At 46.6% G+C, this 26436-nt stretch overlaps 1 protein-coding gene across 4 annotated transcripts in view; it reads left to right on the forward strand.

Moving 5' to 3' along the window:
• LOC144169108 (uncharacterized) overlaps positions 1-20922 on the forward strand; it is a 43310-nt gene extending 22388 nt beyond the window's left edge. The window contains exons 7-14 of one of the 4 annotated variants that reach the window (XM_077698128.1): positions 417-539; positions 1582-1668; positions 5916-6245; positions 8629-8871; positions 9659-9685; positions 11523-11621; positions 13509-13627; positions 16521-20922. In XM_077698128.1, coding sequence (XP_077554254.1) covers positions 417-539; positions 1582-1668; positions 5916-6245; positions 8629-8871; positions 9659-9685; positions 11523-11621; positions 13509-13603 — 1004 coding nt within the window. In that variant the 3' untranslated portion in view covers positions 13604-13627; positions 16521-20922. The remainder of the gene's footprint in view (positions 1-416; positions 540-1581; positions 1669-5915; positions 6246-8628; positions 8872-9658; positions 9686-11522; positions 11622-13508; positions 13628-16520) is intronic. The other 3 variants (XM_077698129.1, XM_077698130.1, XM_077698131.1) reach the window with 3 other exon arrangements.
• Positions 20923-26436: the final 5514 nt, after the last annotated feature.

The following is a 26436-nucleotide window of genomic DNA, read 5'->3' on the forward strand; positions in this document are numbered from 1 at the left end:
TCTGAAGCTAAACGGCTTTGAAAAAGAAGACATACAGTTTGTTTTTGTCCTTTTAACTTTGGGATAGAATAAAAGCTTTCATAAGTCATGGCTTAAACTGAGGACTGCTGCTAGTACCTCTGAAAATCACTGTGACAACTGAGCTAAGCGGGGAGATGACTTCAAGTCCTGTGAAAGCTCATCGATCAACCTCTTCGAATGACAGTCAGGAGCAAGCCGTTCATGAGGAAAGAACCTTCAATGTGGGGCAAGAGCGGAGGCGATACTTGTTCCAACCACAGGGCAGCACGCCTCTCTTGGGGCGGACTTTATTGCGTGTGATCTTCGCGTAAGGTTGCTGGCGAGTTGGCCCAGTATGATGCGCCACATCCATCCGTCCCTTCCCCCTCCCTCCGATCTCGTTTGCCTGGGGGCAGCGATGGCATGCGGCGGGGCCAAGGGAGGGCAGCAGCAGGCGATGCTGCCCAAGGAAGAGCTGCTCGATGCCATGGACGAGTTCGATCTCGCCAACAAGGACACCAGCAACATGGCCTCCTCCGGTGAGGCATGCACGGCACACTCCCACCCCCGCTGCCTCCCTCCGTGTCTTGTACAAAGGAATGTCGAATGTGTGCGGCCCTTCCCCCTAGACGCAGCACATGGAAAACCAGGAATGTTTTGTGATCCTAAACAGGTGCTCTGAACATGATGCATTGCTCCTTTCACCTGGAATGTAATGGGTGGCTGTTACCTGCAATGGCAGAGATTCATTTGGTCTTGGTCGTCAAAGGATTATTGTCACCCACGAGGGAATGGAGTTTCATTCCGTGGCAGAGCGACTCGAGTGCCGCTCCAGTTGGTCTTGGTGAGCTGCTTCGTGCACTGTGTGAGCTGTCACCCTTGAAGCATTCGTTGGATTAGTTGGAGACAGCATGCGAGAGCTGACGTAATGTCGTGAGGGCGTTTACCGCTCTTCTGTTATACAACGGTGTTATTTGGAGGCAGCACTCGAGAGCCGATGTAATGTCACGGGGTCATTTAGCACTCTTTTGTTATACAATGGTGCGTTCACATGTTGTGACCGTTGTCATTAATGGAACCGAGTGCTTGAATTAAGCTCAAAAGTGCACACGCAGATTACTTGCGAAAAACTCGCGTCCCTCACTGAGGGAATTGCTCATTGCGAAGGCGACAAGAAAGTAGCGGGGGGATGGAAGTACTTCGATTGAATCAAAGGAAAGGCGGGAAAGTGTTTTATGCAAGTCTTCAACCACTGCCACTCAAAACAAAGAGTGCTGCATTTTCCCCAGCACTATTGCACTGCGTCAAATTGACGGAAATGTAAAGAATTCGGAAAACAGGCTCACACCATACTGTATGTCACAAGTCCGGAACACCTGCCTCGTCTTTCTGACAATTCTGGATTCAGGAGGTGCATTCCTTCACTTTTCCTGCGAACTCGTTCCCATCGAAAACCTCCGAAGTTGCTGCGTACTTTCTTCGTCGTGTGAAGAATGCGGCTGCTGTTTTCATCCCTGTACGGGATGGGCAGGGCTGATGGCTTATCCCTTCCCCCCCTCCCCCCGCTGTTCCCCGTCCTAGGCCTAGAAGACAACCACCACGGTGCCATGCTGTCGGATGACGACGCTGACATGCCCCGAGACAGCGTCAAGAGCAACGTGTTTGCCGGTACGTTGCCTGGGGGTGCACACGCTCAAAGACAAAAGACCCATGACTTGGAAAGATTTGCGTGAACCAGTCAATCAACATCACATCGAGGCTGAGAAGGGAATTAGTTCTTCACCTGATTAGTCGACTGGCCTCCGAGTGTGCCGATTGAAATGGCACTTGTTATTGAAACAGCAAGCTTGTAAACCTAGACCAGTTGCCTCCAATTAGATGCATATAGGCCTTTCATGTTGCATGAAGGAACATACAAAACCCGCAAGGTTCTAATTTCTTTAGCAGGCCTGTTTCTCTGGTATCCTTTCTTTCTCTTCTGATACAATAGTGAGAACTTTGCCAGACATTAGCGTAAGTACAAAACAATAAAGGATGCCAATCTCCGATCAGCTGAACATTATAAGATCTCAGAATCACAACCATTTAATAGGCACGTCTTAAGAGGCCGTGACGATCCTCCTACAGGCCACTAACAGGAAAAGGAGGAAGAATAGAGATGTGATGGCAAAAGGATGATGAAAAACACAATATTTATCGATTTGATGATGCACTGACATAATGAACACAGCCCCCAGATTCGGCCAGAAAAATGTGCTGGCAAATATGCTTCACACACTAATTGCCTTTTACGTTTTGAAGCAGCTGCTACTTTTAAAGAGATCCTGCAGCACTTACCACCGAGTATCCGGAATGTATTTTGGAGTAAAGTCTACTGTACCAGCAATCCCCTCTTGCAAGAATGACAAATCCATTATCACCAGAGCTACACGAGGATAAAAATAACGCATGATTCTTCTTTTGTCAACGTCTGACTACGCGACAAAGGCTGTGCACTCTTTCGCGGAGAAGGGGGCAGCTCTTGATGTTCTCTTCGGCAGCCTTTGACATATCACAGGCTGGAAAGTTTTCGCTTTTCCTCTGCAATGTAGGGTAGCCTATCTCCAGTGTGCTTTGGGATTGAGCAGGCGCTGGTGCCTGTAGATGTTTTTGAAGCAGTAGACGCTTGGTTTCAAGTGGTCTGGTTGAAAGTGAAGTGTTGAGTTCGTCACTGCAACTCTGCATACTCTCAAAACAAAACAAAAAAAAAACTTCAAAACTGACCATACAGGTACAGGCATAGAAGGAGTTAGTGCACAGCGCCGACGATAGTGTATCGTCACTGGAAACGCGAGAAATAAATGATGACATCGACCAGCAACAGCCAGTAGGACAGCCACCACGTACAGTAATCCCTCGTTATAACGAAGTCAGCAGAACGGCAAAAAATTCTGTTATAAGCGACCACTCAATAAAACTAAAGTAGTTGAGCTTTTATTGCGCTGCGAGGAATCAAAACACAATGTATTCAGTGAAGCAAAGCTTTATTCAGGTGCAAGAAAGGCAGTGAGCTTTGGATGTTTCATGTTCTTGCCGGGCGCGAGCAATCCCCGCTCCAATTTGACCAAGCAGTGACTGGCGTCCGAACGCCTCGCAGACTGCAGAGCGAATGGGGAGGGGAAGGCAGTGACCACTTTTATAGGGGGGGGGGGCATCATGGAACGCTACGAGAGTTTCACGCAGGAAAGCGCCGCAAATTCCGCTGTTCAAATCTGAGGGTGTGTTTGTTGAGCTCAAAAAACAATTAACTGGCAGCTCATTGTTGGTACATAGCGCGATTATGAAAACTGACCGGTTTCGCACTAAGGGATTTGCATGATTACTGGGCTTTCTTTTCTTTTTTTTCTTTTTTTTTTTAAGGTGTGCAGCTGTGAAATTTGCAAAACAAGAGTTTTTGGGTGCCCCGCATCTCGACGACACTTCTAATTCTACGCTTAAAGTGTCAGTGTTCGTGCACTGTCGCGTCCACGCCGTTGACCAATGTATAGGAGCAAATTTCAGTCACCCTACCACGCATTTGTACCATTCGTCTAAAGTCGGATGGTGCAAATTGAGCGTGACCGGCTTGAGAAAATCGCCGAGGAAACACGAGCTTGTTAACCCGCCATATTGACCCCCTGACTCGCCGCTGGGTCACCACCACTCGGCGACGCCTCCGCTTGCCACTTCGCCCTAAGCGGGTCCAGCTCTTCGTGCGCTTTGAGTAATGCGGCCTAAAATGCATGCGTTTGGGTTGGGACCAGAAAAAATTTCAAATAAACCGATATTTCGAATAAAGTGATTTCGTTGTAACGAGGGATTACTGTATTAAAGTGATGTATAATGAGGAAAATTGAAGAGAGCGCGGTTGGTTTTTCTGCAACTTTCACGGATGTTTGAGAGTTTACCTTTTCACCTGCGTGTGTAATATTTGGCTGAGGTACTCCCGGCAGCGTGATCCAAATGTCACGCAGTGTAATTTGCACTGCTCAAAGAGTGCTACAGGGTCCATTTAAAACTTAAAAGCCTTTGCCGCCAGCTCTGTTCAGCTCAGTTCTTGGTATGATATTGCCTTCAGCGGGTCGCACTAACTGGCAATAGTGGCTAAGGCTTTGCTGTATCAAGCATGAAGTGGCTTTGTTGATTCACAGCTGTGATGGCTGTATATTGTTTTCTATGGAGCTGTTTTTTACTCACTTTTTTTTTTGCATGGAGACAAAAAAATACTCTAGTGCACACAAAATTTCATTGCTCGTCAAATGTGCCCTTGTGGTTTAAAATTATTTATATCCATACTGTGGCATGCCCCACGCAGCTTCAACACTAAAAAAAACCTGCAATTCGAACAATTTTGGGAATATATTGATGCAACATTGCTTGTCCTGTGAATGTTGACAATGAGCGTTTGGCACAGATTACAGTACTGCGCATGTGTGAAAACTGCAGACGCAGTGAAAAAGATCTCCACTTCTGGGTTTTGTGTGTGCAAAGTATTTTCTTAATTTTCAAGAGTGAGTGAAAAGTTTGAGGGCCATTGATGCTGGGATGTTACATTTTATTATTCTACAATATTTTCGTTAAGCCCTGCAATATTGACGAGTGGTACAATTGTTATTTTCAGAAACAAGGTGAATGTTATTTTATTTAAAAGATATTAAATAATAAATTTTTTACTTTGCTAAGGTTCTCCTTTGTAATAAGAAAGAATGTAAATCGATGAAATTACCGTAGTCACGAAAATATTGAGCTGCGGCAGCTCATACTTCGGTGCAGTACACAGCCATGTTGGACAGGGTTTGATAAGGTTATGTTTTTCAACTGAGCAGAAAAAAATCGCACCAGGAGCTATGTAATGGAGCCCAAACATGTGCAAGAGTAGAAGGCATGACCTTGATTTCGAGGGGAGGAATGAATGAATGTAGCTACGAAAATCCATTGACATTTTGTAGAAGAGTATGTTTACCATACTAAATATGGCACTGGTGGGTAGTGCAGAACTATGAAGGAAAAATAACTGCTTCTGCTGTGTGGAAATTCAAAAGTAAGGTCGCCCGAGGTAGCATTGATGGGAATGGTGGAATGCTTGCAGCCGTTGGGGATGGCTGGCGTGCAATGGGAGTGAAGACTGCCTAAAAAAAATAGTGCACATGAATTTCCGGGCTGATGATGGTCACCTTCACTGGAGCATCATTTGGCCACAGAATGAAAACAGTTCAGTGGGCTAATCATAAGGGGTAGTGATGGCTATCCCAGAAATCAGTGATGGTCACGAAAGATTCTAGTCAAGGTAGCATTAACCGCATCCCTGTAAGGAGGAAAGAGCTTACAAGGGAATTCCTTGTTACCACCCATTCTATATACTCTATGCCGTGACACCAGTGAAGTGTGCAGGGTGAAGGGGCAGGGCGTATCAGACTATGGCGGTGTAGATGACAGACGAACAGACAGAAACACCTCGGCACAGCTAGTGAAAGAAACACTACTGCATAATTTAAGAAAGCAGTGTGAAACAAGCAAAAAATAGTCATGTTTGGCCGTAACTGAAACAAGCAGAAAATAGTCTTGTTTGGCCGTAACTGAAACAAGCAGAAAATAGTCATGTTTGGCCGTAACTGAAACAAGCAGAAAATAGTCATTTTTGGCCGTAATTGAAACAAGCAGAAGATAGTCATGCTTGGCCGTAACTGAAACAAGCAGGAAATAGTCATTTTTGGCCGTAATTGAAACAAGCAGAGGATAGTCATGCTTGGTCGTAACTGAAACAAGCAGGAAATAGTCATTTTTGGCCGTAACTGAAACAAGCAGAAGATAGTCGTGTTTGGCCGTAACTTGGTCCCTGTTCGTTGACATCAAGCGAGCGTTGAGAAAGGAGTTCATCACAGCCTTTTGCTACCCAGGCACCCAGCTGGAGAAGTCCGAGCCACCCTGCTCCCCCGGTGGACTGCTGGGGGATGCGCATCACCACCACCACGTTCACCACCACCACGTCCACCACCACCATGTCCACCACCAAGCCGGGGAGGGCGGGGACAGCGTGGCGTCGTCCACCCTGGAAGGCATCAAGATGCCGGACGATGCCGTCTTCGGCTTCTCGGGGGGCATCTTCAAGGATGACGCCCAGGGGGAGGAGGACGCCCACCAGGGAGGGGACGACAGCAGCAGCAACCCCCACCACCAGCACTGCGTCTCCACAGGGGCCGGCACGGCGTCCACCACCAGTGCACCCGGTGAGGGCAGAGCAGCAGTTTTTATTTTTAACAGTGGATCTTTTATAGGTCGATTGATTTCGTCCGTCTGCTGTAGGTCGTGCGTCACACAGGGGTAGGAGAAGGTTCCCAGACCTGCTGCCGGCCTCACAGGAATCGGTTGCTAGAACCACCAATAGAGGGCACAGTGGTCTTGCAGGGGAGGGGGAGGGAAAGGAGCCTCCCACCACTGACATGTAGCTTGCGATTCCTTGGCATGGACCTTAGAATTTGTGTGGCAATGGCACTGCCTTTCTCGGCTGAGCGCCCGTTGATGTTTGAAGAGAACCACATCTTCGCTGTTCAGCAGATTTCACACTGGGTGGAACTGGTTTTATTTTTTTTATTTTTTATTCATATTCTCAACCCTCGCTGGAGGGTCATAACAAGGGGGCAGTGCAATAGCGAAAACAGACAGAAAACAGACAAATAGGAAATCACAAAGCAATGCACTCAACAAAACAGAATTGGCAGTAGTTAACCATGACTACAATAATCAACTTTGCCATGGAAAGTTCGCACATCGGTGCTACTAACAGTGTGGTGCTGTGAACGATTACATTGTTCTATAGCATCCAGAATAAATGACAACCGAAAAACATCAACGCAAGCCTTGAAAGGTTTAATGGGTGCTTGATAATTCAGTCTCTCGCTACGCTTACCTGGAAGGTGCATGCACACATCCTTAGAAACTTGTAATCATCGTCACTTGTTTGTGCAGTTCTGAAAAGTGGCGATAAGGCGGCCAGTTTCAGGAATATAAATGAAAGAATAAAAAATTTTGGCTGCATATTTGCATTCTTGGCTGCAAGTGTTGTCGAAAGGCTGTAGACTTCTGCTGCCCCTGCTACATAAGTGCCTCACCTTTTCCCCTCGCATTGCCTATACTCCTGCCATCCACTCTTGTTATTTTTATGTCGATTGTGATGGAAGGTTGTTCTAGGTTGTTCCAGGTTGTTCAATTCAATTCACTTTGCTTATGTTCACACAGGTGGCGCATCATTTGTTGGGACAGTGCATGTATTTTTCTTTACATTACGTTTTGTTCTGATTATAACAGCATGAGGTCAAGCTCTTTGTTTGCTTCTATCTCGCTGCCCTATGCCATTTTAAGCCATTTTAATGGGTAGTTTTATGTTATTTGCTATCCTAAAAACCTATGTAACATGAATTCCTAGTTAAAGACACCGGTAGTTTCGTTAGGATACTTTTTCCTCAAATATGCTTGAGGCTTCCTTTGTGGTGAATGACGTGGGCGTGTGCAAGCCGTGGCAGCAGTTTTAGTAGTTGGAGTGGTCTTGCCTACATGTGCTTCCTGTCGAAGCAATTTTTAGATGCGACGCCCAGAGCATCTCTTGTTGGCGGCCCTGTCCTTCCTGCGTGCGTCCGTTGTTGTCCGCGTGCGTCCGTTGTCCGCAGCCACTCTCTCGCGAGCGGCATTGGATTGGATTCGATTGGATTAAAGTGGATTGTGTTGGATTGTGTTGTGTCATAGCCGCGGCACTCTCTCTCTCCGCGGTCTCCTCTCCTTCGGGTGTGCTCCGCATATAACCGGTGTGCCGCGCATATAACCGGTGTGCCGCTCTCCGGCGGCCTTTAGGTCGACGGTTGCTCTCCGCTTGCGCTTGAACCCCCTCAGCGTCACATCACACCAGGGTTCACGCGAGGGGAGGTGGGCGTAATTTTTTGGCCAGTAGTCAAATCAAGTGACAGACAGAGAGACAAAATTTTTTACATTCACATAGCCCAAGAAAGGCTATTGTTTTTATAGAAATTCATTCTGTTGCATTGTGCCTGATCACTTTTATTGGGATCATATCGCTGCTGAAATGATACCTTTAACCTTGACGCATTGTAGTACATTGTAACTTTTGTGTAAAGTTATCTTTTTGCGCGTTCGTATGCTGGGCTGAATTCTCAGTTTCAACTTGTTTTCTCTTCGCTTCTTTTTTTTTTACTGTTTTGATGATCATGAGTATTTTTTTTTAGTGCCTACGGTGATGTTAGTGTACATGTCTTAGTGTTGCCTATAGCCGCACATCACCTCCTTTTTTTTGCTCGTTCATTTTGCGTTGTTTCTTTTTTTTGGGGGTGGGAATCGGCTTGAATAAAAATGAACACAAAGGAAGAGGGAAATGCACGACACACTGCTGTCATGTATGTAGTCACAGTCGTGTGGCACCCCCTTCATTCGTGTTCATTTTTATTCAAGCCAATTGCCATCGAAAGTGTTGCCCCCTCCGAAGGTGCTTCCCCCTCCTGCCAAGGACCTTGTAAACAAATAAGTGAAACTTTGGAGGAGAGCTGTGGGTACTAAGCTGTGGGAACGCGTGCCCCCCTCGCTTCCCCCGTGTGCGTCGTGCAGTGTGCGAGGAGGCCAAGCTGTCGGAGGAAGTGTACCGGCTGCACTCGGGCGACCTGTCGTGCTTCACGGCCAGCATCGGAGGGGGCACCGCCGAGGGGGGCCACCAGGCCGGGGGAGAGGAGCAGCTGGGGGACCTGTTCGGCTACGGCTCCGACTTTGGCCCCCCGGGCCGGGGCCTGCAGGCCGAGGAAGGGCGCGACAGCCCCGTGCTGCTCAGCATCAAGGACGACGAGCTCAGCGACGGTACGCCTAGGGGGGGCAGCCTCTTCGCTTTCTGTGCCAGCTGTCACTGTCGGAGGCAGGCTGCAGTGATATCTACTGCACTTAGTAGAGTGCAGAAGTTTGTATTGCAGAAGGACGCGGCAAGTGTATACACATTGAGACCCTGTAGCTAGATAACAACTGAATGGTCACTCCAGCAACTACCAAATTTATTCAATTATGAGGCAGTCACGATTATAAGAGTAAAAAAAATCGCCACATATATATATATATATATATATATATAGTATTGCCACGGCTGGTAATGAGTGTGAACTTCGCTTCTGTAACTAAACAATTCTACTAGTAGTTTTGTTTATACCGTGACAATATATACACAGCTTAGAATATAAGGCGGGGTATGACTGAGACTACGGATTTTGGAAAAAAAAAACTCGCATTATATTCAAATAAATACGGTATTTTAAAACCAAGTGCCGTGTATGTCTTGTTGAGCATGTGCCAGTACAAAGCACATTATCCAATTCAATGTCAGGTATTTAAGGCCCACAATGCTAAGCCTTCAATGCTGCTACAATATTTTTTGCACTCTGTCTGTTTAAGTTTCGTTATTTCGTTTTCTTTTTTTTTCTTTTTTTTTTTTTTGTCGCATCAATCTCTAGCATGCATTACAAAAATGCACGTGTTCCTGTAAAGTTTGTCTAAAGCAAGAATATGTACAACATGCCTCAGTTCACTTTAGTGCCACCAGTGCTATTCCCACGGTGTTCAATTCTAAGTGCTTCCCTCTTCTTTGTTCAAACTTCAGGTTCCAAAGAAGTGGCACGCATCAAATGTAAGTTCGTTTCTTTTTCTGTGAATACACATCATTACATCAGAGCTTACTGTTTGTTTTAATGCCCTCAGAGCAGGAAAAGAGGATACCTTAAGCATTCTCCTATATAGGCGTTCGCCCAAGACAACTGTTACATCTCCCGAGAGTCACTCCAGGAAAGGAAAATGAACAAAAACGATGCGAACAAAAAAGAGGAGGTCACGTTCACCCTAGGTTGACATGTGCCAAGCATCATTGTGTTGTGTGCTTAGCGGTGTCATCTCTGTGCTTCTGCCAATGTTACACGGCATGAATCTTGTACACTTGTCCGGGGCGGCGTTTTCGGGAAGTCTGCCACAAGCTTGTGCAGCAAGTGTTCGAGTCCTACTCTCTCGACTCTTTCCTGATCTCTCCTCTGCTACTGTGCTTGCAAGTGGATGGGTCTCGGTCCCTTCTTCTTTCTCTTGCACCTGAAAGAACGGCACCCTGCGCAACCCTGGTTCTCTATCTTCTTTCTTCGGTACATCGCATTCCACACCCTGAAAAAAAAAAAATTAACTAATACCGGGCTTATTTATTGCCAAAGAAAAAGCACCAAGAAATGTATTCATAAATTTACACGACTTCCCTAAACCTGTGACGATGTGGTTACTGAACGGCAATGTGTGTGCGGGGAGCCATGTTATTGTGCAATGCTATGGTACCTGTGCTTCTGGCATTTCGTACATTTTGCACTTGCATTATTCAGTGTTAATCCAGTGCATAAGAGCAGGAACTTGGTACAGATTGTTGATAAAAACTTGGGGTTTAGCAAGTGCGTGCACTTGGAGACTTTAATGTCGCAAGTGGCTACAGCTGAAAGAGTCATTTTTAAAGCGAACCTTTCTATGTCTCACTAATGGAGTGTGATGCCGTCGCAAAATTCTTTGCAGGAAATCCAGCTTTACGCAATAAGGTTGCGCAAAACGTTAATGATGATAAGCAAAGGCAGGCCAAGTGCCTCAGAAGAAAAAAAAAAAACGCTTCCCATGGTCAGAATCGAGCCTGGGTCCCTCTCGTAAAGAAGCCAATCCGATTGCACCATTGACTTCGGACTTTGACTTTGACTCTGGTGGCGTAGGAGAAAGCTTCACGTTCTAACTATCTTCCTCTTAACAAAAGGGGGTTTTGAATTTAATTTAAAGTAATTTTATTGCATTACACCCCTGAGAAAACTGCTGAGAACCATCTTGTCATCATGTTTACAGTACACCAGTGCCTTTGCAAGCTTAGTGCACTGGGCATGACGGGAAAAGTTGCTGTATCAAGAGCAAATTCTTTAGTGATGTAGAAGGGTGAGTGGAGGATTCACATGGAGTGTCAGGCACAGGGAACCATGGTCGCAAAATATGGAGGCCTAAGCCCTGCCTTCTAAATAAGTGTTATTACAATTGCTGAGTACGTCGTAGCTAGTTTAGTACTGTGGCGTCCTGGAATGGATGTGGTAAATGTTATCCTGATCAGTGGGCGAATCGAAGGCACGAAAAACGTCTGAAGCACAGTGGGAAAGAAGCTCAGGTTGCTGTTGCAAAAAAGAAGAAAGCTCACCTCAAAAGCATTTCAAGATAGGCCTCTTGGGGTGCAGACAGCACCGTTTAGCGATAACCCTTCCAAACACGAGTTTGGGGCGACAGCCTAAACATCATAAGATGCTTGAGTTCAAGGGGGGAGCGTGTATGCTGGTAAAGTAGCCCCTACACTTGTAACCCCAACCCATCGATGACCCGGCAGCCAGCCTACGATGCGGGGATGCAGGGGTCAAAGTTCACCTGTGGGGTCGGAAGGAAGGCAGGGGCTGACGTGCTCTGCCCTTGCCCAGGGGACAATGAGGAGAGCTACAAGCTGCTGGACAGCATCATGGAGGCGGACGCCTCGGAGAAGCTCGACTGCGTGCCCGACGACATGATGGGGGCCGCCGGTGGGTTGCTGCTGCTGCTTCACACTAGTTGTTTGCTCCCCACCCCCACCACCACGCCCTTTCCTTATGGGGGCGTCGTTCTCGCTGCTAGACCAATGAAACCTATCCTGCTTCTCTTGTGTGCAAAGCTGCGGTTGACAATCCCTAGTGCTTAGGTGTGCTCAAAAAGAAAGAAAAAAAAAATATACCGAAGAATGAGCTATGCCAGAAATTTCGAGCTGTGGGCCTAGAGCTGATTGTACGTGACCTGTATTGAAGATACTTGGTACGACGTCAACATGGCAGCGAGCACAAACAGTACAGAAAAGTTGAAACGGCGCGAGATCACTTTGAAAGCCTAATTTGATAGCTGTTCCTCAGTGGAGGATGCGCACGCCACAAGTTGGCAACCTTGCTGAAGCTGGACGTGTACACCCAATGAACCAACCTCTAATTCTCTCACTCGGGGTCTCGGCCTTCCCTAAGGATTACAGGGGTTGTAGGAGGCTGCAAAGATGGGCGAGAAACCAGTGGAGGCGATCTCTTCTTTTCCTTTCCTTCTCTCTTTTCTCGTCTCCAACACCTCCTGTGTTGCCGCGTCTCTGTGTTGTGCTCGTGGAAAGCTGCCACCACCGCCAGCTGGGCCAGGTTGCACGGTCTTGCATGCTGTGGCCAAGCAGCAGTCTAGACCAAACGTAGCGTCTCTGTTCTTCCAGCTTGTGGCTGAACATTGCTTAGGTCGTCTTAGCTGCACTTCACAGGCAGCATGTGGCTTGTTGCAGGTCTGAGTGCACTGCACGGCTTTCTGGCCAAGCTTAACACTGTTTGTCACTTTGGCATTGTAGTCAATCAAGCTTGGGGTGAATTTGGAACACGTTTCGTGCCTGAAAACCCTGTTGGGTCGCTCTGAGGTGCTACATCTGTAGCTATGGATGCAGCTAGCAAGTCAACTCCAGGCTTGTGTATGCACGAACTGAGACACCCTGAGACAGCTTGCCTAAGGAGTTGCTAAAAAAGAACGTAAGAAATGCTGCACCTTACTTCTGACAGGTCTTTGCTGACTTGGAGAGAAAATGTTTACTGCCGAAGCAACCATTGAACATTGACTAGATGTCCTACACACGTTCATTCAGGCTGTATAGTGAACATATGTAGGACATTAGTTTAAGAGCTAATGGATGTCCCATGCACATGTAGCGCCTTCGTACATCCAGAGTACTATAATTCGCAGGTGTATATTGGGATGTGGCGCATTATGTTCATGCAAGAATGCACCTTACGCTGTCACACAGTAATTTGTAAACAGCAAAGATTATTTTAAAAGGCATCATCTCTGGCAACTGTATCAATGGAGGAATGATCACCATACTTACAGGCAACAGAAAACGTAAAGATAAAGGAAAGGGAAAAGTTCATATCACCGCAATGCCGTTGCTCTAATTGTAGGCTAAGAAACACGGAGAATTGCGGAGCCAGTCCTTCAGGCTCGGACCACGAGTCTTGCTGTTTATCTCAAATTCTGGGAGTGAGTGTCACAGTCACAAGCACTAAACTGTTAGATCAAGACCGCCATGTAGGTGTTCTCTGCGACCTCGGCACAATGCATACCATGTTATCACTGGGCAGGGCAGTGTTGGCTGAATCGGGGCTAGAAGCGGGCCCTTTGAGAAAGTTGTGTCTGCAGACCACCGTCATATCAAGACATCTCCTTGGCGCAATGATATGACTTGGCAGTGGCAGGGTTGCATGTCTAAATGCCTTTGCTGGGCATGCTTGTGTTGACTGCCCACATCTACATCCATTCATTGTAAGCACATAGGAGGGGTTCCGCAAGGGTGCGCCCTGTGCCCGCCACTGTTGTACTATTATAATCGGGACCGTACCACAATGCATCGATGGACTGCGCAGACCCAACAGCGCAGCAGCTGCAGGCGAGCATGGAGAGTGCGGCGCGCAGCCTCCTTGAGGACATCAAGGCCAGCTCCGAGGGGCAGCCCCAATGACCCTAGGCCAGAGGACACCTCCAGGTGAGGGGAGGAAAGTTGCCTCTTTCCTTTTGGGCGCACCTAGGCTTGTTGAAGCAGCGTGTTGCAGCATGCCGGATGAGTAGAGTGGTGATGGACGAGGTGATGGAGGATGATGGACGCTGGTATCCTTGTACCCCTTTTATGGCACCATGCCTAGTAACGCACTCTTTCAGCAAGGTTTTTATTCCTGTTACGTCAACCAGAGGCCTTTAACACTGTCATAGCCCTTCGGGGAGTAGATTGCCATGTGAAACTAAGAGTTCCCTGTAACCACTTAGTTGGCAAGAATGTAGCCCATTTTGTTTGTAGTGGACCTCGAGGTCCTCCGGCTGCCAAGTCGTCGAGAGAGAACGGAGAGCGCATGTCAAATGATAATGAGGGCTTTAATCGAACTGGGTCGCAAGGAGCGCGAGCGCCTCCCATCGCTCGTTCCGTGCTGGTGGAGATGATGATGATCAGCGTCGTCTGTTATGTAGGAACAGGAAGAAGTTCCTACAGGGCGGGATCTTTCAATTGCCTACCCTCAGCTGTTGTAATGAGCATCCTGAATACAGTTAAACCTCGTTATAACGAGACGGGCTATAACGAAATAATGGATATAACGAGCAAATCGTAATTCCCCTTGAAAGTCCCCATAGAAACCAATGTATTTAAAACCTCGTTTTAACGAGGTAAAATTTCCCCGTTACGGGATATAACGAACAAATTTCGTTGAGAAATCAAATTTTGAGTTAATTTTACAACAGTGCGCAACGCGGATTTGAGACAGTGCGTGACGCGGCAACTGTATTAGCAGTTCAAAACTCCCGCCACGCGCGCGAAGCTGGCTGGCGCGCCATGCGGACGCTGCGCCCGCGAAGCCCCCACCCTCCTCTCGCTGCGCACGGCTTGCAGACAATGGGGCCCTTCGATTTACAGTGTCGGGCTCACCGCGGGCTCCCCGAGAAGCAGTCCGACGTTCCATTTTCCCACGTATCCCTAGGGCTTCGGGGAATCCGCGGACTATCCGCGGTGAGCCCGAGAACCCCAATGCACACGGCGCGCGCGGTTGCGCAACACCACCTAGACTCCTTCCTCTCCCCCCCACCCCCTCCTCCTCCCCTGTTCGTATCGCCGACGTCGCTGCGTAGTTGTGTGTGCGTGGGTTTTGGCCGTCTTCAGCCTTATCTTATATCGTACTGCCGGCGTGATTCCAACAACGCGAGTGCGACAGGCGGGGAGCGAAAGCGGAAGACTATCACGCTTGAACAGAAGACGGCAAAAGCCGTCGCATCGGGCGCGAAGGAAGGTAAGGTGCACTCCGTGGTAAGGTGGCAAGAGACTTTGACGTGTGGACGAGTACGCTGTCTACCATCGTGAGCAACCGAGAGTCCATCGTCAGCGCTGTTGCACATGGCTTGAAAAGAAGCGCTAAGGACGGCGTCGGAGGCACTAGATGCGGTGGACGCGCTGCGTCGCTACTTCGGCGCGCACGAGGGCGGCGAAGATGGCGTGAACGTAGCGGCCGCAGCTGAGGGAGCCATCGCTCGCTTTAGGAATTACCATGGATGGGAATTACGGACTTCTTCGTAGCCAAGTCTGTTTGAAATACGAGTTTTGAACTGCAATAAAGTAGGTTCGTGACTTTTCCTTTTTACCTCCGGAATGTGTTTATTTTACTGACTATCGCCGTGCAGCAAGATGCTATTTCGCCCGCTTTTTGTTTTAGGTAACTACAATGCACAATATTTGCAGTAAATGTCGGCTACGGCTATAACGAAATATTGGCTATAACGAGCAAATCGCGGCGCCCCTTCAATTTCGTTATAACGAGGTTTAACTGTAGTTAGCTGGCTTCACCCTGTGCTCAAACATTATGGTTATTCCTTAACAAGCACCTCTTTGTTAGTTATGTTACCAAAATTGAGGTTGTGGCTTTAGTTGAGCCTGGGTGTTGTGTGGGAGTAAAATTTTTCTTCTGTTTTTCAGGTCCTTTTGAAAGCTCTCATTTTGTAATGGTGTGGGGGGTGAATTTTTATGAAGCAACTTTGGCTCTCCTTTGGGATTGTCCTCAATTGACCTTTAATGACCCTTTCCCTTTTCACCCTTTTTTTGTCTTGATATTAACACTGGTGTGTTTAACATGTGACGGAACAAATTTTAAAAAAAAAAGGAATCTGCTAGTTTTCTGTGGTTTTTTTTTTATTATTATTTATTTTCTTTTTTCACATTTTTTCTTGTTTGCTTTTGCAGAAGAACGGCAACCTTCCCTCCCCAATAAATTTGCAGTTTCAGTTTAGCTGTGTTCCCTTCTTTGAACACGGGCCTCAGCTCGTATGAGCAAGATGGGCCAGGCGTTGTTTTAAAGCGCGACAACTCCCAAATGTGAACGGCTTCTGGCCAGCGGAAAGAATTAGTTTGCATTTCACTCTGCAAAAGAACGTCCTTTCTGATCCAAGCAAAATACTCAGCCCGGACACACTCTCGCCGGCTATTTCAGTAATCACACATTTGTCTTGTGCACGGCCACGGTGGCCGCTTTTCTGATGGAGGCGAAAAGCAGAAACGCCGAGATTTCAGTGCGCGCTAAAGATCCCCGGGTGGTCAAAATTAATCCGCAGCCCTCCACTATGGCACGCCTCACCGCCTGTGTAGTGTTGAAGTTGTAGGATGCAGGAGGATGCAATCAATTGTTCGTCTTATGGGATGCAGGAGGGGAGTAGCAGCTTCATAGCCACACCTGCACCCAACGTCTCCCTCTCTCTTGAAGTGCATAGATTCGCATTGCGATTGTTGCATGCCCACAGCAGATGCATTAATCTCATGCTGAATTTGCCATACTGTTATTTCTCAGTGTGTGTGGACCCCGCTTACAGACTCTCTCTCTCTCTCTCTCTCATCTGCCACCTTTCAGCTGGGTCACGACGACTCCCGCATGTGCTGCTGCTGCCAGGACTGCCTGGCCTCAGCTGCAGCTTGCTTGCTGTCCGACCACAACCTGCCGCTGGAAGCCTGACGGAGCGCTCGTGTTCGTGCATTCACTCGTGCAATGTTCACGCCAAGAGAAAAGGAACTGCAACGTGTCTGCTTTGGTTGTCGGTAACCAGACTGATACTCAAAGCACTTTTCGAAGCTGTGTGCTTTTTCCTTTTTTCTTTTTTTGTTCTGTCAGTCACTTAGTAGTAAGCAGCCATCTCATTGTGCTGAAGTCATTCCAGGCAAGGGTCTGCTAAGAGGGTGCACGCCGGATTGGCAGCTTGGTTGCAGTTTTCTTGGAATGGTCTTTTTTCCTTTGTGTTGTTTTGGAGTGGGCTCATGACTTGCGTGAATGTGCCGTGTTCTCACCGCATGAAGGCATCGTGCAGCAACTGGCTTTCCAACCTAGCTTATGCCCTTTCAAGCAGCCAAGAAGGTTGCACATTATCATGACTCTGTGCACTACCCTCTGCGAAGCGACTGGGTTCTAGAGTGCTTCGTGACTTGAGTGGCAGTGTGGTGCTTATCTCTCGGTGTAGTGAGCTACTGGGGCTTTGTTGTGGACATTTCATTGCATTATTTTGCTATTGAGGTGGCTGGTCCAGCTGAAAGGCATGGCGGTTGGACGTCAATATTTCAGGAGTGCTGAGATTTGTATTTCTCCAGGTGGCAGCAACGGGAAACCGAAATGGCACAACTCAGATGGTAGAATTTTGCTTGGAAGTTGGGATTTCCTGTGCACTAAACCTCGTTGTCCTTCGATGTTTTGTATTATTTTGTTTTTATATGATTGCATTTTTTTTTTAGCTCGTTTGTTCAAGCATACCAAAGTTGTATTCGGAAGCTTTGTGGATATTTTCTGTGGAACTCATCTCTTTCCATTTTACTTTGCCTCTTCGTTGTTTTTGTTCTGCAAAAAAAAAAAGGACTGAGTGAAGTGAAGAAGGAAGCATGCTCCTAAACAAGTTACGGACTCGGTGCCTCAGCTGATGTATTTTTAGCATGAATTGCGCTAACTGGACAAACAGAGGAAGGAAGACTGTTTGTCCATTTAGCGCAATTTTCGCAATTCATAATGCACCAACTAGCCCAACAGCACATTTTACTGAATTATTTTTTAGCATGCCCCGACTTTCCACCGGAAACAGATTCTGTGCTGACAAGAAGTATGCTGAATTGCTTTTACTTGTCACTGTATACGTATAAACTAATCCATTCAGTATCTAACGCAAATGCCTGGACTTTTTAGGCACGTGAAGTGGCATGTTTATTTTTAATAAGTGTGGTAAATTCCTTCAAAGTTGTTTCATCGTGTTTACACTTGGCAGTCAGGGAATCGGCAGACTGTATCGCATTACCCCTCCTGCCATAGGTGTATACTGAACATGAAATGCAATCTGCATACCGCAAATGTTAGACTGAAGTGGTATTAACGCACTCAACTCTCAGAGTACACGATATCCAGTCCTGAAAATGATAATCGTCTCTAAATGGTCAATGCCATGTGGTCTAAATCTGACTGGTTCTGTGGAAAGTTACAAGGCGAGCCAGGTGTTGTCATGTTTTAAAATGGTTATTCTCATAGTTAAGGGAAACAGGTTTCCTAATTGTGGTTGTGTGCAACAAAAACTGCCAGCCCCCCCCTCTTACTATTATTGCCCATTGTTGGTTCTTGTACAACTCTTTGCTACCTGGTAAACTTAGTTCTGTAGTGTTGCCATATTACAGGCTAGCACAGAACTCGTGTAAACAGTAATGTGTGCTGCGAGAAAGTGTTAGCAACTTTGCATTTGTGTTGGCATTTGTGATGGTCTGCTTTGCGTGAAACCCTGTGCACCAGTTTTACTTTACCCGACACTGGGCTAGTGGTCGTTGCTTAAGTGGAATGTTGTACACAGGGGCTCTGTTGCGTGTACACACACACGTGCACTATAATAGAATTTGAGAGTATTTGCCATTATCTTGGGCACCCAATTTTCCATCGTGGAGACTTCTTTTGGATCCAGGCAGCTTTCTGAAAACTTTGAACTGGCATTTTGAGGAATTCACACTTTTTTTGTGTGTGTAATAAATATTTGCAGGGAAGTAGTTGTGATAGATGGAAGATTCACCCAGCACCTTTTGGCTAACGCGTCCTTTATACTTTCTTAATTTGATTTGTTTCGCTTATGTAGTTTTAACTCTCGCCCACAACCTGTCGTAATAGAAATTCAAGCCCGAATGTTTGACAGCATTGGGATGCAAGCACCAATCACTCAAAGGCAATCTTGGGTCCGTTGTCGGAACATGCGTGCAACTGTGTTTTTGTGGCAGACAAACTTCTCTTGCAGCATATTCGTGGTGCACAAAAAAATGCTGGCATTATTCCAAAGAAACTTGTGATAAATTTGTAGTGCAAAATACATTTTTTCGTTAGTGTAAAGTTTCAATAAAACGCCCACCCAAATTTCAGAGATATCAAGTGAGAAATACGGAATGGGCGATCTTTCAGTTCACGCGCGAAAAACTACAAAAAGTGGCCGCACCGCCAACAAAAACTGCAGAGATATCAACAAAAATACGAGATGGGTGAACTTTAAGCTCAAGTGCGGAAGGGACAAATAAATGACCGCATCAACACATGAATAGATGATTTGCGTTAATTTTGTTCACTCATCGGCGCTAAAGCCATCGATTTTTGAGGTCTTTTTTTTTTCACCCGAAAGGGGGTTGGGCGATGTATGTTTCAGGGTGGGTGTTGGCTCGGAACTTTACGGTAATTATTTGATTTGCTTTGGACAGGCAAGCATTCCAAGTGCATTGCTCGGTTTTTCAATGTTCCCAAACTTTCATTATGCTATATCAATTGTGTGCCAGATGATTTCGTCGAAACAGATGTAATGTTGCATTAGACATGCTGGAATATTGTATCTGCAGCTACGATGACTGCTGCATAACTTCAAAAGTCATCTTCTTCACTTAATTCCCCTTTGTGCTGCTAACAAGGCACAAAATTGCTGCTGCGCATATATCTAAAGTCAGTCCCTGATTACTCTGTAAAATCATTCGGCAGAGCTGCAGAGCACACATTTTACTCTATCTAATTTGAGGATGGCAGTGGTTAAAATGCCCCACAACATTTCTGTGAGGGCTCTCTCCAAGCCAGTTTATTTATTTTTGCGTTTTGCGCAAAGCTATTTTTGTACGTGTGTTCCACACACAAGACGTTACTATCTCAAGAACATTGTGCTCATTCTTTAATGGCATCCTACACTGCTCATTGCAAGTGCATAACTGCTGTACATAGTGTAAATAGACGTAGACATGGTGTGCATGCATTTTAACACCCTTTTCATGTGTTGTGTACACATTTAAGGCTCCGGATGGACATTGTGCTATTGTCACCGAAATTCCACATCAAGGTTTTTGCTGTGTGGAGAGTGTGCTTGCATGTTCTATGTGTAGGAGTTGAGGAAACTCCTTCATTGATTCTAAACGCACTATTCACACATCCACATTCGCACTATTCACACACTAGACACACTATTCATTCAGCAGTGTGTCACGTGTTCTTTCATGCCAGTCAGTCACGTTATCGTGTCGCTGTGGTTCAGTTTCAACATGAAGGTACCTGTAAAGATAAAGAGTGCCATTGTCTTGTATGTCCCTTGTGCATGTTTTGTACATATTAGTGTTCACCTTCTAGATAGCAGTTCTGTTTGTAGTTCAGTTGAGCGCGTTGCTGTAGCCCTAACCCTGGATTTTGTAGCTTGTCAAAGAGGTGTAGTGTGTGGCACACGTTTGACCATTCTCTGTAGCGTTTCACTGGTCATAGTGAGTGTTAGACGTGCGCACTACACATTGTGATTTGCAAGTGTGCTGTGTTGTTCTCCCCTGAGTGCGAACACTTGTGAAGGAAGAAGGAAAGTTTGGGTACCAGTCATTGTGAAGTGGACGAAGGAAAGAGAAAGCCCATTGCAGGTGAAACCTGTAAATTTTTTTTTTTTTTTTTTTTTGCGTGTTTGCGTGCAAAAGTGTGTACTTGTAGCCTATCAGTCACCTCATGTATAATTTTGCAAATTGTGAGAATGAGATAACAGTGTGTCGGCAAGCAAACTGATAAAGAAACTGCCAAGCAGAGACTTTGTTTAATCAGTGCTGCTGCTGTTTTGCCTCAACACCGTCTCAAGCCACCGTGGAATTTCATGTTGCATTGTGACATTTTGATTGTGTCATACCATCCACTTCTTGATCTTAAATTTTCTTGATGTCTTTTTTTTTTGTTATTCCTAATGGATGTCATGTGTAAATTTGTTTTTTGACAGTGACCGTGTGGTTGTAAATATATGTCAACAAAATGAGCCACCCTTTCTCCTGGTCGTTGGTTTACTGTTGGTAAACACGTCTGGTCTACGCCGTTTACAAGAGGTATTCAGAACATTGGATTGGGAACAGGTGGGCATAAGGGCTAATGGAGAATACCTCAGTAACCTCACATTTGCTGATGACGTTGCCTTGCCAAGTAGCTCGGGAGACGAATTGCACAGCATGTTTACCACACTGGACAAGCAGAGTAGAACCATGGGTATGAAAATTATATGCAGAAAATCTGTTCATACCAGGCGTGATATCTTATCAGAGGTCAACTAGAAAAATTCTCATGGTGTATGAAACCGTCATGCACATTGCAAAACCCCAGCAGTCTAAATTAATTCGTCGCCTTGTCTATTCAAGGTGACGGTAGTGGCGACACCGCGGACCCCGAGCCCATGTGGGTTGGACCCACCCACGCCCTTGGCTGTGCGTGGCTTTGCCGTGTCCGGGGAAAAGGGCATCCTGGTGGTTGAGCCAAAGCCAGGGTTGTTTTGGACCTTTATGGCCCCCTGGCAGAGGCAACACACCACTTCGGCCCCCGCTTCCCGTAGACGGTGCCCCCAGTCTGACCCGACCTGGGGGAAATCAGCCAGTCGCCTTTTCCTGTCCTCCTCTCCATTCTTTTGCTTTCCTATTGTCCTTCCTAACCCTGTCCTGTCATCTTCTCTTTTCTTCATTTCTCCGTTTTCCCCAGGCGGCGAGGGTTAACCCTGTGCGAAGGCTTCAACCTAGATCCCGAGCATAGGGTTATAGTGGCAACGTACAGTTAGCGTGCGCTGCAAAGCCACGTTCCCTTGTTGGGCTCCGTGGTGGGTGACTGGCCTTGCCACCGAATTCATTCCATAGTTTATGGCTTCCTTCTCCATTCCATCCAAACGAACTGATCGGCCTCCGAAACGAGGCCGCACCGAAGAAATTTTCAAACCGATTTCTAACCTCGCCTTCAACAACCCTGACAACTTCCCACGCTTCCTAGTGATGCAGTCAGCTGATAAAGAAACTCCCGTTACCAGCAAATCTGTATTTTTGGTTGCAAAATTTATTGAAGGTTTGATAGGAAAAAACTATGAAGCGAAAAAGCTCAGTTCTGGAGACCTGATGATCGAAGTCAAGAGTAGAGAGCAGTCCAACACTCTTTTGAAGCAAACCAAGCTAGCCGACCTTGAGATCACAGTAACTCCCCACCGTACCCTTAACAGCTGCCAGGGTGTCATCTCCGAATCAGAACTGATCAACGAAACAGACTTTGACCTGCTCGAAGGTTTGCGCGAGCAGGGGGTAACCGCTGTGCGACGCATCACCATTAGACGGGACGGAAACGAAATTAAGACGAAGCACATAATACTGACCTTTGATCGATGCACTTTGCCAGAGTACGTAAACGCAGGGTTTCTGCGCTGTAAGACCAGAGTATACATACCAAACCCGCGACGTTGTTTCATCTGCCAGAGGTATGGGCACGGCAGCAATTCGTGCCGAGGAAAACAAACGTGTGCAAAGTGCTCTGAGCAGGACCATTATGCTGACGACTGCAAAAGCACACAACTAAAGTGCAGCAACTGTGGAGGACCCCATGGAGCATACTCTCGCTCTTGCCAGGAGTTTAAGAAAGAAAAAGAAATCATCAACCTAAAAGTGACGCAAAATCTTTCATTTCCAGAAGCCCGTAAGCGTTATGCTCTGCTTCCTTCAGGGAGCTACGCCAGCGCTGCCCGCCGAGGGGTGGGGCGGCGTCTGGTTTCTGCGGCCACTCAGTACAGTGAAACTGACTTAGTGGCGCACACACCCCTCGAGGTGCTGCCCCTGGCAGGCCAAACAACTCGTGCATCGCCAGCAGTGCCCGCAGGCGTTGTACCTGACCAGAATTGCTCTGGGAGTGGCGTTGCTGTCGCTCCTCGACAGACCCCGACCGCCGAAACTGCGGTGGCAATGGATGTGGGTACAGGAGGCGCCTCTTCTGCAGCCATGTCCAACACATCAAAAAAGGTGGTGGCTGAATCTTCTGCCATCCCATCAAACGCGTTGCGGGATGGGCGCCGTAAAACCTCCCTCCCGTCAATGCCCCAAAACCCGGACGAGGACATGGATGTCACGCCATCCCGGCCTGCATCGCAGTCATCTAAAGACCAGCGCGGTAGTTTTGGCCGCGGCAAAAAATCACAAGCTCCCCGAGTCATTGGCCCTGATTCGGGCTCAGTGACATAGGGATCTCCATCTAAACAAAACGTATGCTCAGCACCTTTCTTCTAACCTTTTATGGCAGTTCAAAGCATTATCCAATGGAACTGTAGGGGATTAATTAGAAACCTCGATGATGTCTACGAAATCCTTAATAAGTACCATCCAAATATCCTATGTCTACAAGAAACACACTTAAAACCTACACAAACCAACTTTCTAAAACAATACTCGGTATTCAGGAGAGACAGGGACTGCTACACTCACTCCTCTGGTGGTGTAGCGATTGTCTTGCAAAAGTCTGTCCCCTGCTCACCTCTTCAGTTGCTCACTGCCCTCGAAGCTGTGGCAGTCCGAGCAATCCTCTTTAATAGGTTAATAACAGTTTGTTCTTTATACGTTCCCCCGGATTACCGTCTATCGAGCTCAGAATTCGAGTCCCTCATAGATGAGCTCCCGGAACCCTTCTTATTGGTAGGCGACTTTAATGCTCACAGTGAACTCTGGGGGTCTCAACGGACAGATGCCCGGGGCCGCTTGCTAGAAAAGTTTTTATTTTCTTCCGGAGCTTGTCTACTCAATAAAAAACAGCCGACATACTACAACACTACACACAACACATACTCACACATAGACCTGGCGATCGGCTCTTCTGTCCTCTTTCCATCTGTTGAATGGGGAGTTGACAATAATCCTTATGGGAGCGACCACTTCCCAGTCATCCTGAAAAGCATTGACAAAATCCCTAACAGCTTCAACTCCTATAAAAGGTTTAGGGAATCTGCTGCAGATTGGCTGAAATTTAAACAACTATCTCAGCTTTCATACACATCTTTAAGCCATTTGGGCATTGATGAAGCCTGTGAACTGATTACGGCCCATATACTTCATGCCGCTGAGTGCTCAATTCCACAAACATCTGGTGCCACACCTAACGCTAGGAGGCCGTGGTGGAATGACGAGTGTCGGCATGCACGGAAGGCGCAAAATAAGGCATGGGGTGTCCTCCGCAGGTATCCCACTTCTGAAAACCTAATTTCCTTCAAACGCGCGAAAGCACAAGGAAGGCGCATTCGCCAGCAAGCCAAAAGGGAGAGCTGGCGCTCTTTTGTGACTTCTATCAATTCATACACAGATACAGGCAAGGTATGGAATAGAATTAAAAAGCTTAATGGACATAAAACACACAGCCTACCTTTGGTTAGCAGTGCGGGCGACACCCTGGAGGACCAGGCCAACGCACTTGCAAAACACTTTCAATATATTTCGAGTTCTACTCACTACACGAATACTTTTTTACGACACAAATCATCCATGGAGAAAAAACCGATTAGAGATAACAGAACATCCGATGAACCATACAACTCGGATTTTTCTTCAACAGAGCTTTTGGTTGCCCTAGGAACATGTAAGGCTTCAGCACCGGGGGCAGATAGGATATCCTATGCAATGATACAACATCTGCACACAGAAACTCTCCAAACACTTTTGCACTTTTTCAATAAAATTTGGGCGGCAGGATACTTTCCGAGAGCTTGGAGAGAAGCTGTTGTAGTTGCCGTACTGAAAGAAGGGAAAGATGCCTCACTACCTGCCAGTTACCGACCAATAGCTTTAACAAGTTGCTTGGGAAAGCTTTTTGAAAAAATGGTAAATAAGAGGCTAATGTATTTTCTTGAATATAACGGCATCCTGGACAGTTGTCAGGCGGGTTTTCGATCAGGTCGAAGCACAACTGACCAGCTGGTAGCCTTCGAGTCATATGTCAAAGATGCTTTCATCCACAAACAGCACTGTCTTTCTGTTTTCTTTGACATAGAAAAAGCATATGACACAACTTGGCGCCACGGCACACTGCTTGATCTCAAGGCTTTCGGTGTGTCTGGGCGTATGTTAAACACTATTGAAAGTTATTTGTCACAGCGAATGTTTAGGGTAAGAATAGGGACAGTTGTATCCAGAACGTACATACAAGAAAATGGTGTTCCCCAAGGTGGAGTATTAAGCTGTACTCTATTTGTAGTTAAAATGAATTCGCTTGGAAAATCCTTGCCACCCACAATCTCCTACTCACTGTATGTTGATGATGTTCATATTAGCTTTAGGTCTTCCAACCTGTCCATCTGTGAAAGGCAAATACAGTTAGGTGTAAACAGGCTCCGGAAATGGACAGAGGAAAATGGTTTTAAACTGAATCCTCAGAAAAGTACATGTGTTTTATTCACAAGACAGCGTGGAATCCATCCGGAACCTGACATTACGCTGAACGGAGAACGGATTCCCGTCAAAAAAGAACACAAGTTTTTAGGTGTTATACTTGACGAAAAGCTAACATTCATACGGCACATAAAAACACTCAAACAGAAATGCCTAAACACCATAAACATTTTAAAATTTTTGTCGCATCAGTCTTACGGTGCTGATAAAGATTGCCTTTTACGCCTCTTTATCAGTTTAGTTAGGTCCCGTATAGACTACGGAAGCGTAACATACGGGTCTGCATCTAAAACTGCCCTAAAAATGTTGGACCCAGTGCTACATTTGGGCCTTCGCCTTGCCTCGGGAGCCTTCAGGACAAGTCCAATTCAAAGTCTCTATGTAGAATGTGACCACTGGTGCCTAGAGCACCAGCGTGCTTATACAGCACTGCTCTATGCTACTAGGACAATGTCTGTGAAGAATCACCCGTGCAGTTCATTTCTGAATGACGTCTCATCTGCCCATTTGTATTTAGCGCGCCCTTCGATCCTTGCCCCTTTATCCTTACGTGTCAAAGGCCTTGCAGAGGAAATAGGGGTGTCTTTCGATGAGGGCATGAAGACTTCCATTGCCGACGAAGTCCCGCCTTGGGAAATGTCAACGATTCGTTGTGACACATCCTTTAAACGCATTGATAAGCGCCGCGCACCTCGTGAGCTGATCTCCCAGCATTTTTTACAACTACAACACACATATCCATACACCTCATTTTACACAGATGCCTCGAAGTGTGCTTCCGCTGTGTCGTGTGCTGCACATGGCCCGGATTTCGCCAGCACGAGGACCTTGAACAAAAATACCAGTATCTTTACAGCAGAAGCTTATGGTATTTTAATCACAGTAGAGCACATTACACAGAACAAAATACAAGAATCAGTTATCTACACAGACTCCTTAAGTGTCGTTACGGCACTAGGTTCCTTTAAACCTACAAAAAATGTTGTCCTCAATCACCTTTTTAAAGCTCTCGTGACTGCTCATAAATTACAACTAAAAATACTTGTTTGCTGGATCCCTGGACACAGTGGCATTCTAGGCAATGAAATTGCCGACCAGAACGCCAC

Source organism: Haemaphysalis longicornis, unplaced genomic scaffold, assembly GCF_048455015.1.
Source record: "Haemaphysalis longicornis isolate Haplotype H1 unplaced genomic scaffold, Haemaphysalis longicornis Haplotype H1 scaffold_2, whole genome shotgun sequence".
NCBI lineage: Eukaryota > Metazoa > Arthropoda > Arachnida > Ixodida > Ixodidae > Haemaphysalis > Haemaphysalis longicornis.